Source organism: Rhyacophila brunnea, unplaced genomic scaffold (genome assembly GCF_057557595.1).
Source record: "Rhyacophila brunnea isolate RB1 unplaced genomic scaffold, BYU_Rbru_1.0 scaffold_22, whole genome shotgun sequence".
Lineage (NCBI taxonomy): Eukaryota > Metazoa > Arthropoda > Insecta > Trichoptera > Rhyacophilidae > Rhyacophila > Rhyacophila brunnea.
Genome location: NW_028232882.1, coordinates 255,671 through 274,588, shown reverse-complemented (window position 1 = coordinate 274,588; position 18,918 = coordinate 255,671). Strand labels below are relative to the sequence as shown.

The window sequence follows — 18,918 nt, the reverse complement described above, 5'->3', positions numbered from 1 at the left end:
ATATCCGGCTCCGCTGCGCTTCATAAACTTTTCCATTTCGAGCACTGCCAAGGGGGCCTAAATGTACACGGGGGCGCCATAAAACCCACTGGGTGGACGGATTCATAAAGTCCGGTAGATGTACGTGGCAGCGAAGGACTATGGACCGATAAAAGTGGAGGGATCTAAGAGGGCCTTCATACAGCAGTGGATCGATCCCGGCTGGTGATGATGATGATGAATGACCACGATAGTATGACAATATTATTATTATCGTATCTATTTTTTTCAAACAATAAAATTGGGTAGGGTAGTACCTATTATTTTTGTGAGTATACCATTTTTTTAAATAGTAAATTTGATATCAATAATAATATTTTACCCTGTGGAATAATATTTATTATGTGAATAATAAAATAACATACTATGTAAAATGACGTGTAATGACATCTATTGAAGAATAGTTACACTTTAATGCAGTATTGTGACATCTCTAGTTGAGTAGAACAATGAGCACTATTATAGAAAACTTCTATTCACTAGTGGTTTCAAAGTTAGATAAATTTATAAAAAGAATTGTGATAATTTTCCTAGATGTCGTTTGTTAAGTATTATATTTTTACAATAGATGTCACTGTATGCACTTCTATTCCACCTACAAAACAACGGTTTTTAGACAGAGATGATCGCCGGCACATTCTTTATCGCATTTTTTATGTTTCCCCAATCAGTACGAAGGCAGTATAAAGTAGAGAGCTCGTTCACCTGAGTTTGCTCGCAGGTGTAACAGTTATTTTATGTGTATTACCCAGATAAGCAGTGAGAGTGCCTCAATAGTTCGCCGATTATCGTGACATCAAAACAATAGAAAAAGTTTAATCGAAATTCAGTATTCATAGCAACTCGTTTATTTTCTCCCTAATGACCAGTGTTTTACTACAAAGTGAACGCATCTTTGATAACTTTCGTAGTGTACAAGATCAGTTTTGCGTGAAATCGCGTTGTTTTTGAATGATCGAGTGAACATTCAGCACAATGATACATTTCTAAATGTGTTCTCTATAACGTAGCCCATTATAATTGGATTTCAAAATGAGTACCGATAGATTCCATAAGTAAGTATTCGACAAGTTTATATTATTGTGATTGTTCGTAATCTGTCAAAACTAGCAACCTCTTCAGTACACGTAGCTTTAGCTGCCTTTTTGGCAAAGGATACACTTAATTTTTATTGTTAATCGATAATGGTAGGCATCTAGATTCTAGACAAAGTTTAAAACTAATTAAATGCTTGTTTAATGTACAATATTATATACCCAATAGGAATCCGTATAAATTCCGGTTAGTTTTTGCCGACATAAATGAGTAGTTACAATTAATAATAAACCTCAAAAAATGTAGAATTCGGAAAAAAAACCCATCTTGTTACTAAATATTATAATAATAATAAAACAGGGGTTGATGCACGTTCCTTCATAGAATTAGGAAGTCTTTTAAATAATACATAAGTACCTAGGTACTTGGGTTGTAATGATTTAAAATTGTTTTTCTTATTAGAATCCAATTGCTTTTTTGACAATACAATCTAGATATAATATTGATCTGATTGTTTAGTAATAACCTCTATTTTATTGATTAAAATAAAACAGAATAAGACTTCTTCCACATTATTTAATAATGATCAGGGCAGGTTTCTTCTGCATTAATATGACGTAGTACAGTGGCGCACCCAGGATTTAATATTGGGGGGGCCCCAAGGAGGAGAATGTAAATTAGTCCTATAGGCTCTTTTTCTTCTTCACAGCCTAATTTCTCGTTTATCGGTATTTTGTCTATTGCACTCGGTGTACCTACATCATGGTCCCACATCCTGAAGCAGGCCCTCAGGCTAGGATATTTGCCCCCCCCCTACCTACCGATAAGATTAAAGGCAGTGTGAAACACTACATTAACGTTTTTCAAATTGTGTTTTAGTTCAAATTAATGGTACTTATACAGTGAATTATTGGCGATTTTTAATACATCTACTTTAATAATGGAGCTGTCGAGTATTGACACGTCATAATAATCAAAAAATATATTGCACAATTATATAAGTAATTTAAAATGTTCATAGCCATGAAGCGTCAATATTTCCGCAGGCGACTTTTTTACTATTAAAGCTAATTTATGATCTGTGTTTATCTCACTTATCTGGTCAACCCGACACGCCGGGCCCCCAGACTAGAGCCCTGTCAGCCCTCCCCAGCCATGACCTACACCACTCCGGAATTCGGGTGGACACCGAGAATTTTTGACAGTTCCATTAGGGATTGGGTTTCTAAAAAAACCTGACATTAGTGTTTCGAAATTTTTGTGTTAGAAATTAAAATCGAAGAAATTTTTCTAAAAAGGGTGCTGGAGAATTATTACAAATCATTTTTTTGCCGTGTTTTTATTTTTCTAAGCCCAAAGGTATAGTTTATTGGCTTTCAATTTCAATGTTTAAAATCATTCTGATAATTTTCATTTTTGGGGGGTGCCAGGGCCCCTTGCCCTCCCTCCTGGGTGCGCCACTGACGTAGTACCTACCTAAGTACATTCTCAGCTGACTGCTTTATTAGGGTTAATACTACTATTAATTACTTATATAAATTTCATTCATAATAATATTATAAGGTAGAGTGTTGTAGACCAATGATTCTAATCAGAGTTCCACAAACTCATACTGAGGTCCTACGAGAATTTACAAGTTATCAAAAAAACTACAAACCACTTCCCACCCATTCGCAGTTGAGTAAAAATATTATAATAATATGACGGCTTTCTCTATGCATCCACATGATAATTAATATTTTTGAAATAGTCGGGATTGTCCTGGTTTATTGATGAATCCCGGAATCCCGGTCGGCTTGTTATTTTGTCCCGGTAGGTAACCTAGCTAGGTACGTATTTTCGAATCCACACGCAAGAGATCATTAATTTTATTTTACCCTTTAACTCCACGTCTCCACAATAAGTACCTATATTGTGTTTTTTTTAACTGTAGGTATAATTGGTATAGATACCTTTAACCAAGATTAATAACTTTTAAGGATGTGGTCACGTCATTTTGTTATTGTTTGTCGGTCATCACTAGACGGTTTTATAAATACCTAGTATTTGTTTTGTATTTGACAAATTATTTAGTCAAAATCGAACGGTCGATCAGTAGGTATCTCATTTAAGTACTTAAACACCATTCATAATTGTGTCCAATTTCAATGTTATATTTTTTATTCAATAAATATTTCCTAACTGTTTAGTTTTGTCCCGGCTTAGAAAAAAAGGTATTTATGGTAAGCCTACGTAAAGTGAAAATATATTTTGTCATAATTATTATCTCGACATTTTTGGCCGAAAACTTTCAAAAAGTTGGAATTTTTAGTGTCAATAAATAAAATTGTGCACATAATTATGAATTCTTAACTAATCTTTTTTTTCTCCTCTTGTAATAAGCCATCGTCATCTTAGCCACTCTTGTGTGTATCCACTCTTCTCGGTTTTTAGTCTTTCGTTGACACATACATCCGTTAAAGACCACTATCTCATTGAACCAGCGGGCTTGTGGTCACCTTTAGATATTTTAATGTCTCTCGGGCACCACTGGTCGACGAGGTTTTCGCAGCGATGGTTTGTTCCTCAAGCGATTTAGCCTGCCCGTTCCGCTTCAATGTCCTTAAAATTCGTATTGTGCTCAACACTTTTGATTGCTCCCTTACTCATGTTATTTTTAGATCTCTGCGCGTCATGCCCAACATGCACCTCTCCATACCGAGCTGTGTTGCTTTTAATTCTTTTTTGAATTTATGTTCCATGCACTTAATACGTCGGTATAATAAATTATATTAAGTATACCTTGGGTCTACCAAAGGATTTAATACTTAGGTATAATAATTATTAGTATTACAATAGGTAGATGCCTAATTCATTTTAAATAACTAAATAGGTACTATATGTTTCTGAACCGATTATGACGTCATCGGTGACTACTTTTTAAAAATAATTCTATCGTATTTTATACACCGAAAGGGAAACAGTTAATTTTGATAAGGAATGTAGATTTTGTGATTTTTTTTACGAGAAAATTACGCACCTACGCAAGACAAGTAAGTAAGTAGATATATGCTAGCTTGTAACCGGTCCACATATCACAAGAATCTTGTTTTTAATTAGATTTTCATCAGCACAAGAACGAAAGTGGATCATTTTCTCGTATATTCTTACCTAGGTACTACTTCGGACACTTTATACGTAATTATAATAGGTGCATATAAGAAGTATTAATGTTGTAAGTCAGTGGCGCACCCAGGATTTAATATTGGGGGGGGGGGGGCAAGGAGGAGAATGTAAATTAGTCCTATAGGCTCTTTTTCTTCTTCACAGCCTAATTTCTCGTTTATCGGTCTTTTGTCTATTGCACTCAGTGTACCTACACCATGGTCCCCACATCAGGCTAGGATATTTGGGGGGCCCTCTATCTACCTCTAAGATTAAAGGCAGTGTGAAACAATACATTAACGTTTTTCAAATTGTGTTTTAGTTCAAATTAAGGGTTTTTAATACATCTACTTTAATAATGGAGCTGTCGAGTATTGACACATAATAATCAAAAAATATATTGGTCAATTATATAAGTAATTGAAAATGTTCATGGCCATGAAGTATAATAGCGCCGCAGGCGACTTTTTTACTATTAAAGCTAATTTATGATGTGTGTTTCACTCATCTCACTTATCTGGTCAACCCGACACGCCGGGCCCCCCACAGTCCGGGCCCCCAGACTAGAGCCCTGTCAGCCCTCCCCAGCCATGACCTACACCACTCCGGAATTCGGGTGGACACCGAGAATTTTTTGACAGTTCCATTAGGGATTGGGTTTCTAAAAAAACCTGACATTAGTGTTTCGAAATTTTTGTGTTAGAAATTAAAATCTAAGATATTTTTCTAAAAAGGGTGCTGGAGAATTATTACATATCATTTTTTTGCCGTGTTTTTATTTGTCTAAGCCCAAAGGTATAGTTTATTGGCTTTCAATTTCAATGTTTAAAATCATTCTGATAATTTTCATTTTTGGGGGGTGCCAGGGCCCCTTGCCCCCCCCCCCCTGGGTGCGCCACTCTTGTAAGTAAATTCGTTATACAAACTGACAGAATTTGGAATACAGATAAGAAGATTCAAAAATGTATTTGTATTGTAAGTATGATCGTCACACATCTATACAATTTACGTATACTAGTGGTTTTTTTTTAACTGGTGTCATATCAAAGGTGTTGTACAAACCGTTATTAGGGCCAAGACACATGGCAATGCAGGTCTTATTTGACTCCAAATGTATCCTAATGCAATCAAGCAAAACTATTCCAATTGGATACATTTTGAATCTGTCAACACATGCGTTGACGCAGGGCCGTCCGCGCTGTCGTGTGTCTTGGTCCTTATAGATGGAAACTAAATGTATCAAAATGAAAAAGACCCCTCTGTCTACTATAACTCTGAAGATGTATCAATCAGGTGACTAACTAAGGGGCCGTCCACATATTATGACATCATGATTTTGACTAGTTTTTTTAACCCCCCCCCCATTGTCATTTATCCTTAAATTCCCGATCCCTAATAAGGCGTTTTCAGATCGTTCTTTATGACGTCACGCACATTTTCTCTGACCCCCTCCCCTAATCGTGACGTCATATATGGACAGCCCCTAATATAAAACTGGTAATTTTTCTGATGCGTTTTGACAGGGAAACCACGCCTGACGGAAGAAGCTTTTCTTCGATGTATCATATTATTCAATTTTAAACGAAAAACCGTTATTATTTAAATTCGAATTTAATGTAAAATGATTATTTGTCACGATTTCCCTTTCGTTCTCAAACTTCCGGTGTAGGTACATTTGTCCATTGACCTGGTTAATTTTATTGTGATCTATGGCTTTTGCTTTTGTTTCCCACAACACCAGCTAAAATAACATATGACAGACGAGTCATGCATAACACCCTTGCTTGTTTGCGGTGCTACAAAAGTACCTACCTACAAAAGGTGCTACAAAGGTACCTACCTATGTACCTACCTATTAATCTACTGATTCCCAACCGAGGTGCCGCGAGAATTCTTAAAATCTACAACTTGTATTTTTATATAATTTTTAAACAATGAAGATTTTTTTAAAGTTCAAGTAAAAATTGAGGAATTCAGTTATCCGTAATTGAACTTCGACGCCTACTACGCACTGTTTGTTGTCAAAGCGTTTGAAATTTCTACTATAACGTTATATCTACAGTTACTGTACAGTACAGTACCTATTTAATAATTTATTGATACACCATTGTCACTATTTATTAGGGCAGTGACGTCCCGTGGGGTAGGCAGATTGAGTGTCGCTTGGGGGCGGCAAATCGAGGAGAAATAGCTACACTTAGTAATAACGAAAATATATTTCCATTAAAAATTTAGCTTACTGGTTGGAAACATAATGTATTAATTAACATAAAAGGTTTAACGGGACTGTATTTTTTTATTGGGTTCGCGATGTCTCGTTTACTTCCGTTGCCCTTCGGCGTCCTTGGTGACCAGGAACGACACGAGTTAGTAATGTATCCATACAATACATTTCTTAGATATAGGAGTCATGGAAGGATGATAAAAAACACTGTAAGTATAAAGAATGAGGCGGCATTTTGGCGCTGCCTAGGGACGTCACTGTATTAGGGTGTCTAATAGTTTTTGACAAAAAAAATTAATACGTAATACCTTGCCTGCGACACTAATACACTATATACCTTAAAACTAAACAATATACTTAATATGCGACGTTTTAAGTATATTTCAATGCCTCAGTATAAATTATCATTGCATACCGCTTTACGCGTTTTTGTAATATACGTTTCTGGATTTTATAAAATGTTCCTAGGGTTCTGCCAAACAAAAATGGTTGGGAATCACAGTATTAGTCTATTGTGGAGTTATTTGTATATTTCAACACACAGCAACAGAGCAACATATCTTCAAATACATACCTATTTCCTAAACTAGAGATGCACATCATGTGGACATCGGACCCAATTAGATTTTATTTTATCTGGTGACAGAGACATCTCTAGATAAAGTGCCGCCCTTAGGAAGACATGCCGTCCCGTTCATTACGTTTTTATTAGCTCGTATTCTCGTTTGTCCAGTAAAAATCTTGCAATCGATTTTTAACTAACTTCCCGACTAGCTAGACACTTGAAACTTTTGATTATCAGAACACGATGCCAATGCATTTTTTTAATACTTTTAGTCATCTTTAAGCAGAATTGAATTCATTCTCAGTTAATTCTGTTTTGTATGGAAAGTTATTTCAGAAAAATCCGTAAAAAGTAAAAGACTAATATTGGTAGCTAAGGGGGTCCTAGCAACCAAATTATTAATATATACGTGCGTTACTATGGAAATCAAAATGAAATGTCAAAATGACATTTCAGTATTCTATATTTGTTTGTTTTTTATTTACTTCATATCAAGTACAAGTTTGAGCATATTGAGCATAATAATTCAACAGAAAATTTAAAAACGTTGTATATAAAAGGTTCTTTTTATCTTATAATTATTTAGTCTCAAATCGTATGCAAAAACGTGTAAATGTAACAATACAACCAAAATCTTGAAAAATCAAAATCATCCACTGAGGATTATATCATTTCTACGAAACCTACCCTCAAGTAGCAGTGATTTTAGGCTCGTAGAGGAGGCGCTGTGAAGTTTGGAGGCACCCTTGTGATTTGTTATAATTAAGATGCCATTACTTATTAACGAAGTAACCGCATCGTCCGCTTCATGTAAAACCACCACTGCTTTCAAAAGTTATATCGATCGTATTTATGCATTCACTTGCCGCCCCTAAACAACGCATGACCTGCCTACCCCCACGGGACGTGACTGCCTAATGAAACCTATAAACAGCTTGAGATTTTTATGTATTGTTTATTGTTTGATTTTATTTTTTTGGGCTGTCTTCCTACTTCTTTCCTCTGCGTTCAAGCCTCGGCAACTAATATACTCGTACCTACTTACCTACGCTCTGGCTTTCTTGCGCATGACGTATTTCTGTTCGGTTTTTCGTTACCTTTTTACAGTATCATTTGGGGTGAATATGTACAAAGGAGTGAATTTACACATCAATAATATTATTAGAATCACTCTTTTGAAATTTACGCCACTGAATGTCGGCTATTTCATTTCCTTGTCATCATATTACATTGCATGGTCATTTTGACGATAGGTACGAGTATCTACTTAACTTCCTAAAGTTTTATTTACCATCGGTGTCATAGCAACTCTTTTAATGACACTTAGCAATGCAACCTCTTTCCGCATTACTGACAGCTTATCTAAAATACAGCGGTTCTCAAACTTGTTGCGCCCGGGACCAACATTGGACTAAATGGTACATTTGGTTACTCGATAACTTAATTATTTCCTAGCAAACATCTCACAGTTTTTCTCTTAAAATTTCTGTAATACTCACCGATGAGCATGAACATAGTCTGATCGCCAGAAAGAAGAATCTGGAATATCGGGGGACAAATATTTTTGACTTTTCTGATGATTGCGAATCTGCCTAGTGCCACTTTGGCATCCTTGGACAAACGCCGCCATCTTGGAAAAATGGCGGTTGAAAATGGAGTTAGAGTAATATTTCATGAGCCGTTAACAATGTTCATCTCAATATCGTAAAATTATACTTAAATAATTACAGGATAAAAAGAACTTTTTTATATAAGTACCTACAACGTTTTTAAATTTTCTGTTGAACCATATAAACTTGACTTGACTAGCTTAAACGATCAAAAAAAATTGTACTTGACATGTCACATTGATTTCCTTAGTAACGCACGTATATATTAATAATTTTGTTGCTAGGACCCCAGACCCCTAGCAAGCAATAATGGTGTCGAAATAACTTTTCATACAAAACAGAATTAACTGAAAATGAATTCAATTTTACTTAAAGATTTTAAAAATGCATTGGCATCGTGTTCTGATATATTCCAAAAGTTTCAAATGTCTAGCTAGTCGGGAAGTTAGTTAAATATCGATTGCAAGATTTGTACCGGACAAATAAGAATACGAGGTAAGAAAAAAACGTTGTAAAATGGTATCTATTTTATACATAATAATTTCAAAACATCTCCGATAAATATAATATAAAACCACTAGAAAAAATCTTTATGAAAAAAATACGATGCCCAGTGGAATTCGAACTCGCGCCAGTGTGCTCTACCAACTAAGCTACATGTGTCCTATCCACACCAAAAAAAATCTGCAAATCACTATCACAATATATCCTTATTTCAATGCTTTTACGGTTTACACCATACTTGATACCTACATGTCATGTGGATTTCAGAGCTGCCAAGGACGGCCTGGTAGAAGTCCTGAAGGAGGCGTCCAAGAAGGAGTGCAATGGCCGCGACGAAGCCGGGATGACCCCAACCCTGTGGGCAGCATTCGAGGGAAACCTGGAGGCGCTTCGAATTCTTTGCGGAAGAGGGTACTGCTTTTATTAATATCATTTTCATCCAAAGAGTTTGGAGTGTTTGCGACTTATAAAAAATGAACATGTCGAAATTTTAGAATTTCCCAACACTCTTCAGCAGTGTTACCAAAATAAAATCTGTCAGATGGGGGACTCAGATAGCAAAAAAAAATTATTAAGTTTCTAAAATTTAAACATGACGTCAAGAAACTAACATTTCATAATTTTTATTTAAGTAAGTACTATATTATAATGCACGTGTTGACACAATAATAATTTGAAGAAGTGCTTTATCCACATCAGCTGATGTAGTACTAAATATGGCATTATTTTCAAATTGAACACAATGTTTACAATAAGTATGTACTCTTTTATGGTATTAGGGGCGGCAGGTTATATGAAAGTATGGTGAAAAAGTATGGTGAGGCGGGCTGGTAATCAATTTGTGGCAAAATTTCCACGTTAACATTATATTATATGGGTACGTTATAATGACCAAAGTAAATCCTCTGTGATGCCCTGATTTTTTTTTATCGCGTCGCTATTTCTCGTAAGTAGTCAGCTAAATTGTTCGTCTGCCGATTTCTTGCCCCTCTTTTTATTTAATACCTCTATGGGTAATACCTTCTAAGATGAGAAAAGAGAAGGAATCATAATGACACAGACCTTTCCTAGAAAGTTTATAGATTATTCAAGCTTACCTTGCAAAGACGCCATTCATTTTTTCAACATGCAACCTTAAATATTGTACCATACTGTATGTACCATTTATTTTATTGGTAAGATCTCGGTAAAATATATTTATCCAAGAAACAAAAGGTCAGTATGTTGATTTGCAATAAATACTTTATTTTATAAGATATTTAAAGTTTTTGCGGTTCTGAAAAATATTAGATTTAACGCCACACGCCAGATTTAGTTAAGCTTATTTTACAACCTAAGTACCTGTTCAATAATGCTAGATTTGGCAAGAAAAATGTTATGTTGGCAATACTGGTCTGTTACTATGATAAAAATAGAAAAGTAAATATATTACATTTAAATTTTACATGGTATGTATGCGCTCCTCTTGATTCATAAAATATATAAATTAATTTATTTTAAGCTTGTAATAAAGCAGGGTGTTTTATCTCAGTGCTGCCTTTGTCAATAAATCTCAGAGCACAAGTGTGAAACTTACTACAAATGAACCAGGGTTCGAAATGGACCGGAGCGCACCGGAGCGCCGTTCCTGTTCGTGAAATCGGTAAAATTATCGCTCCGTCTCGTGGATGAAATAATTTGACCGTCTGAGCTAGATAGGTCTTATAATAACTAGCGCTCCGGTTCATAAACTTTTCCATTTCGAGCGCTGAAATGAACATGTAATCCATAATGAATTTCAGCTATTATTTTAGCAACCTTATTATGACATTTCCATAGAAGTAACTTTTATTCGACATCTTTGATTTTCAACATTTTAAATAAATTTTTTTCACACCTACTCAACCACACAAAATATCTAAAATATTGGAATTAAAGCATTCCTAAGTCAGAGGCAGCCTTCTCATAATATGTTTAAAACCAGCGACCTTAGTGGAACATTTTTTTTCCTCGCAGAAGCCTTTTGAGAAACGCTGGTTAAGATTTCCACCTGTTTCCAATATAAAATTTGAGTCATTGGAAAATTCAATATATTTCATTATCAGGCCTCGCCAGGATATCTATTAAAAATACTGATAGCAACAACACTGATAATATGTATTCCTAGTAAAAGTATGTCATTGTGGAGTATTCAATTCCTGATAAGTGACATTTTACTGGCGATAACTCATAACCAAGATAAAAAATAATAATATCACCCATTCAGATGATATTATTTTATTATTTAAAAAGATTGCAAGAATTAACTTTTCTATTATAATTTTCATGAGTCAAATTGATTTTTTTCCACTTAGGTATTAAAAACTTTTCTAATAATTGACACACTGAGTATTAAACGTGTACAACTGAAGGCCAGGTGGATAGAAAGATCATTGTCCACAAAAATCGCAAAATGAATTTACGATGCCATCTTGTGGAGAATTTTATAAGCTGTTAGATGGCATACTTACCAAAAAATAATAAAAATCATTGTCTGCTGTCCGACAACAAGAAATCGGCGATAACAGGAAGTCGCTGTAGTCGCATATAGAATACTTCTCAGAGACGTACCTGTCATGGCGGCAACGCGTGCTAGAGACGTGTTTAAAATAATGTATCGGCCCTCCTTTTAGATGCGACTCTTTTTCTTCTTCACAATATACCAAAAGTTTACCAATAATAATTCTAACATCACTCCTGCGCATCTATTCTATACAAAAGACTGCTTTTGGCCGCTATCGACAGCTATCGAGAGTAGTTTTGTATCGAAGTATTAGCACTTATTGCAACAATTAAATAAGTTAGTTGTAATTGTTACAATAAGTGCTATGTTTTAACAGCACCTCTCATGGGTGTGCTAAATTTTAGAGCGAGATAGACAGTTTTGACTATTTAGACGGCTAACGTATTGTAACATTATAATACTTCGATACAATCAGAAATCAGAAAAATATTCTATTCAAATGTTCCAACACTCACGTTAACATGAGTTTACTACCTACTTCATTTATCGTTTGTCAATTTATGGCTATGGCCGTATGTTGTAGCTTAGCCACTGGGAAATGCCAATAGAAATGGCGTATTTCAAAAAAATACTACCTTATACCTGGTTACGTTATAAACTTTAATGCATATAGATAGACGTAACTATTGAAAATAACATATTATTCTTTAACACATCATCATCATCATCATCATCATCAGGGGCGCGACAACCCGGTGTGGGTCCTAGCCTCCTCCAACAGCTCCCTCCACCTGTCCCTATCCAGTGTGGCCACTTTCCAATTCGGTACCCCCAGAATACGGCAGTCACTGGCAGCTCCATCCAACCAGCGAATCTTTGGCCTGCCTCTTCTTCTACGCCCTATTGGATTGCTGGACATCACTCTCTTTGCCGGTTCATTGTCATTCATACGGTGCACATGATCTAGCCATCACAGTCTCCCAATCTTAATTGATTGAACTGCGCTGCATTCTTCGCACAGCCCGTAGAGCTCAGCATTATTCTTCTCCTCCACTTGGTGCCGTCCTTGATCGGTCCATATATACGGCGGAGAATTTTTCTTTCAAAGATGTTCAGGGCTCGTTCATTTCACAGAGTTAATGTCCAGGTTTCCGATGCATAGGTGAGCACTGGCTTTACAAGTGTCTTGTAAAGAGTGCTTTTAGTTCGGCGAGATAGTATGCGGGACTTAAAATGTCTTAACAGGCCAAAGTAGCATTTATTCGCAGACATGATTCTCTTGTTGATTTCTTCTGTAATATCATTATGTCGAGTTACAAGAGATCCAAGTTATATGAAAATGTCGACCGTATCAAAATTATATGCACCAATATCTAACTTTGGTGCACCTTCTCGTGGTGTGACATCGACAGGCATGTATTTAGTTTTTACCTCGTTTATTTGTAAGCCCATTCTTTTGGCAGAGGCTTCTAGTGCTGTGAATGCCTTTTTCAGTGCCAATTCTGATATGGCAATGATGTCGATATCATCGGCATACTCCAGCAGCTGCACAGGCTTAGTAAATATCATGCCGCTGCCATGGACATCAATCGTTGCATCCCGTATCGCCTTTTCTAGCGCAATATTGAAAAGAAGGCATGCCAGAGCGTCACCTTGCCTGAGGCCATTCAGTGATATAAATGGCTCAGATATTTCCGCTTGAAGCTTCACCCGGCATTGTACTGGTGTCATTGTCATCTCTATAAGTTTAATTATTTTCGTCGGAATTTCAAATTCTCGCATTGCTTCGTATAACCGGTTTCGATTAATGCTATCATAAGCTGCCTTAAAATCAATGAACAGGTGATACGTGTTAATATTGAATTCAGTGGTCTTTTCTAGAATATGCCTTAGAGCGAATATTTGAGTAACACATGATCTCCCTTTTCGAAAGCCTCCTTGGTAGTGCCCGAATATTCCTTCTACAATGGGTTCCAGCCGCTGGAATATCAGAATCGACAACAGTTTATATGCAGAGTTAAGGAGTGTCACCCCTCTGTAGTTACTACATTCTAGTTGGTCTCCTTTCTTGTTTAACACATGTTTAAGCTTATTCCATATTTCTCCACACCAAAGAATTTACTTTTGTTATTACCATACCCAGAAGGTAATGCACTTTCCATTATTTCTATGTTCCCTGGCTATGAGGTTCTATATTAGATCGACCCATATCATTATTTTATCTGATATTACTGAAGAACCTAAATGTTGTTACAATCGTATAGTTCAATCAAAAGCATTGTTACACCACACTATAAAATCAATGATAACTTCTATCTGAAGTATCGTTTTATGATTCATATCATTTCACAATTAAAATAGATATATTGTATATGGTATGGTGCATATCTAGATCGAGATGTTTACTACTTCCTACGCAAAGCATTAATTGATATGGACAACACAAAAATTCCAGTCGCACCCTAATCTTATAGAATTTTCCCAGGTCATACCGGTATCATGTATCCCCACCGATTACATGCATATCTACGATATATGTATTTTACAAAGCGAACATTAAAACACAAAAACTGTGCTACAATCAGAGACATTTAAAATCTGGTGATATAAATGGTCAAATGTTTTACTTTTTATGGCTGGACAAAGGTAAGAACTCACTTTTAACAGGTTCTATGTCTTCAGCGAGTTATTTCGCTGTATGAGGCGACAGGCTTGGCAGGCCGCATATACTAATATCGCGAGTTATCTCAGCCGCTTTAAACTCAATTTACTATGCAATGTCAATTGATTTGCATAATCTAAAAAAATAAACACATAATGAATGACATCTGTTTGAATAATTATGAAATACTAATCAACAAATTATCGGTATTACAGCAATTTTAGTAAAGCTTCGCTCTACATTCAACGTGTGTCGTTAAAAATCTGCAGCCTGTCAGATACTGCCATAGTAATATCGTGAGGCATAGAAGAGGTTAAATAAAAACAAACTCTATCCATATTATATCTTATCAATACACTTCAGCAGTGAAAATGTTAATACTTCAGACAGATAGATTTTATATCCATTACACAAAACACCTGTCATCGTAGAAATATTTTATGTCCAAATATGGTATTTGAGGGTTTCATTCAAAGACATAATATCACTGACATCACATAAAAACGTACATATTTTTGTAAATCTATCAGTTTTTTATTAAATAGATAGTTTTAGTTAATGTTCATTTAATTCCACGTTGGCGGAACGGTTACCCATCAGGCTTACAATGTCATGGGTCCAAAATTCTAATCCCGGGTCTGATAAAAATTGACATGTAGTTTTTCAATCTGTGTTTGGACCCATAAGTAATATTTTTTTATTAAGGAAAACAAACAATTACATTGATTATAAATAGGTATGTATTAAAATAAGTCAGAGAGAAGATATTGCAACCAGCAAAGCTTTCATGTATAAATTATAATATAGTAAAGCCTAACAAGATAGAAAGATAACATAAAATAGAAAGAAATTACATAAGAAAAATAAAAAAGGTATAATAAATTATTGTGTGTGTTAAGAATTATTGAAATTTATGCACATAAGTAATCTAAGATAGAACAGAAAAAGAGAAAATACACATACATTTGAAATTCGATTAGTGTTGATTATACAAAATTTTGGAGATAATATGTTTAAAACTTTAAATGAAGGAGATGAATTATTGAATGGATCAACGGTGGAGAAAAAACTATCATAATTTAAACCAGGACACCGAATAAAGGAGTCTTATGTGAAATTAGAATCACTACGACTGACATGGTACAAAAATAGTATGGATTAAAAACATATATAACAGGATATACAGCATCTGTGCAGTAACCTGTCAATGGGTGGAGGTAGGCTGTTATACACATTAAAGTTTGTCAGTCATTTGTATTTGGTTTTATTGAACTAAGACTACAATTTACAGATGGTGTTGGTTAGTTTTTAAAAATCAAATAAACCTTGCCTAAAACAAACCATAATAGTTTTGGTATGTTATGGGCGATATTTTTTCATTCATACTTATTTGTTTTCGTTGAATTAAGAATACATATTACACTTATTGTCGGTTAGTTTTTTTAAATTCATTAATCCCTGCCTAAAGAAAACCATAGTACTTAGATAAAAAAAATATTCTAACTATAATAATATGTATATCCAAAATTATGTATGGTTTAATGGTGCCTATAATTTTACATATTTTATAGATAGACAATTATTTTTTGACTATTATCTATTATGGCTTGATTTCTGCAGTTTTTAATTGACTTTAAAAAACTAACCAATACCATCTGTAAATTGTTGACTTAGTTCAATGAAAACAAATACGCATGATTACAGTTTATTGTGGACTATTTATGTCGGATTTTAACAACCTACCTCCACCCTTCGCCACTGGCACCTGTGGGTCTATTCTATGCTTATCGACCGCTAAAGTGATAAAGTGAAAATTATTATCAAACTTAGGGTAGGTTTGTATCAAAATATTAGCACTTATTGTAACAATTACACGAAGCCGGTTTTTATTGTTGCAATAAGTGCTATATTTCAACAGCACCTATCTTGCTGCTGTTAAAATATCGCACTTATTGCAACAATAAAAACCGGCTTCGTGTAATTTTTACAATAAGTGCTAATATTTTGATACAAACCTACCCTAAGTTTGATACTATTTATCAATTTAGTGTTCGATAAGTATAGAATAGACCCACTGGTCAATCTTACAGCAACAAACTATATTATTTATATTTTTTTGTTTGAATGAAATTTTATTTTAAAACTTGTAGTTTTCTGCAGTGGACAAAGTGTACTGACAAAATAGTTATAGTTTCTATTCACAGGTACCTCTGTTAATTTATTATAATATTAAACATTAAATGTGATTGATTCGAAAAGTAGTAAAAGTAAGTAAAAATATGTACCTACAATAAACAGTTGCGATCATGCATTTAAGGGTTAAGCTAGTAATCAAAGGGAATACAATAGGGAAGCACAGCCTGGAAAAAGAAGACACCATGGCTAAAAAAACTGAGGGTATGAGTCAACCAAAACAGAAGTTCCCTATTCCAGGCAACAAATTCTAAGATTTTTGATGTTCGCTGAACTTTCAACAGAGTGACTCTTGAAGATGAAGAAGAAGGATAAAGTAAAAATATTGAATGTTGACAGCACTGGCGGCTCCCTGCTTAGGTCATTCGGTCATTGACCTGCCATAATAAATACCTTACAATCGACATAATAATATTAATAATATGTGCAATGCCATATATAATAATATTAATAATAATCGGTGGATTTGAAATTATAGGGCGCGAGATATTGTGTCGACCCAGTCTATTGGGCTTTTTTTTGTTTGGGCGATAATTCCCCGAACAAAAATATTGTGTTCGCCGGCAGTCTGAAAATTGACCCAAATTGAATATTTTTATAAAATTTTCTCTCTCGTTTCTCATACATAAGACAGAGATCGATATAACACAAAATACGAGATCGAAGCTTGTAACGGTGCGTGAATTACTGTAATATCGGCAATGCCCGAGTGTGAGACAAAAGATTTTTTCACCTAATTAAATGAAACAGAATGATAACACTGACTAGATAATTGGTCTCAAGACGCAACTGTGTATGCGGTTCGGATTCGTTGACAGGTTTTGACGAATGCCTTTGGTTATTTTAATCATATGTAAGGAGTTTTTGGTGCAGTTATTGCATAATATACACACAACGTTTGGTTTTTAGTGATTTATAACATTTTTGTGAAGCAGTTAGTACGCACGCAGTAGCAATTGAAGTCTGTGATACAATTATAATGGAAATGGAAGCACGATTCGCATCCAACGATCATCTCATTATATCCGATTTGTTCAATAAAGAAAATTACACTGATTTTAAAAATAATTTTTCCACACGTCAAGTAAATTTGGTAAAACTGTTAGAAGAAATAAACATAATCAAGTTAAAAAATGAATTATTGGTGTTTTATCAACGAGATGATTTGCATGGCGCTAATAGTGCAGTTTCTTTTCTACATTTTTTACTCAGCAATAATTTCAACGAAACATTTTCCGAGTCGATCAAAGTTCTCCAATTTATTTGCGTCATACCAATGACAACAGTTGAAAGTGAAAGATGTTTTTCCACTCTCAAAAGAATAAAAACCTTTCTACGCAATAGGGCCAGGATAGACTGACCGCTCTTGCAATGCTCAGTATTGAAAAAAAATATGTGGGAAAAATAGACAATTTTTATAATCGTGTGATTGATGATTTTTCAAAAAGCAAAGAAAGAAAAGTGGACCTAATTTACAAAAAATTATAACGCGTTGTGTGCAATTTCGGTTAACGATGGGTTGGCGTTATGAAAAACGGACATTTTTTGAAGGGTAAGTAGGTACCTACCTATAACAATTTCTAGCACTTATTCTATAATGTATAAAAAGTCAATTTGCAATACGTCTTTTCAGTATACAACGAAAAGGCAAATTAAAATAATATATTCAAAATTGACCTGCTAGCTTTTTCCGGATTAAGCCGCCAATGGTTGACAGAACTATATTAATATTATGTAACATTTTCTTTTCAGAGGTAACCCCGACAAAGCTGACCATTTTGGAAATACTGCATTACATTTATCTGCTGCGAGGGGCCACAAAGAGTGTGTCACATTCTTGGTGAATTTTGGCGCTAATCTCTACGCCGTCGACATTGACAACCACACCGCACAAGAACTGGCTGCCATAAACAACAGAGATGACATTCTGCGATACCTAGATACACAAGCGGCCAAAATAGAGAATATCGACAGGTAATTCTTTTACTTTTATATAATATATTTCATTGGCTTTACAATCTGATGTGGATCTTTGCCACCACATGAAGAGGTTTCTGACTGTACATTAGGATACATAATATATATGAAACAAAAAATGGCGATACTACTCTCTATATAATGAAGTTATAGAACCACCATTAAGGACCATGCCAAGGGTGGTTGCTGCCCGGGTGCCAACCCAAAATTGTCGCCCCCCCCAAAAAAAAAAAATGGAAATATATAAGTAAGAAAAAATAATTACAAGATAAAAAGAACTTTTTATATTCAACGTTTTTAAATTTTCTGTTGAATCATATAAACTTGACTTGATTAGCTTAAACGATCAAAAAAATTTGTACTTGATAGAAATAATACTGAAATGCAAAGAGATTGGACTCCTCCCCAGAGGTAGCACACAAATGTCAGTGTGTACTCGTTTTGTGAGAGAAAGTTCTATTTCTCTGAAATTAGGTACACTTT

The 18,918-nt window shown here is 34.9% G+C and overlaps 1 protein-coding gene across 1 annotated transcript in view; it reads left to right on the top strand.

Moving 5' to 3' along the window:
• Positions 1 to 708: 708 nt before the first annotated feature.
• The window catches only part of Sans (SAM_USH1G_HARP domain-containing protein Sans), a 39,321-nt gene continuing 21,111 nt past the window's right edge, over positions 709 to 18,918 (top strand). Inside the window, exons 1-3 of the mRNA XM_085949549.1 lie at positions 709 to 1,094; positions 9,389 to 9,532; positions 18,211 to 18,432. Of these exons, the coding sequence (XP_085805675.1) occupies positions 1,072 to 1,094; positions 9,389 to 9,532; positions 18,211 to 18,432 (389 nt within the window). The 5' untranslated portion in view covers positions 709 to 1,071. The remainder of the gene's footprint in view (positions 1,095 to 9,388; positions 9,533 to 18,210; positions 18,433 to 18,918) is intronic.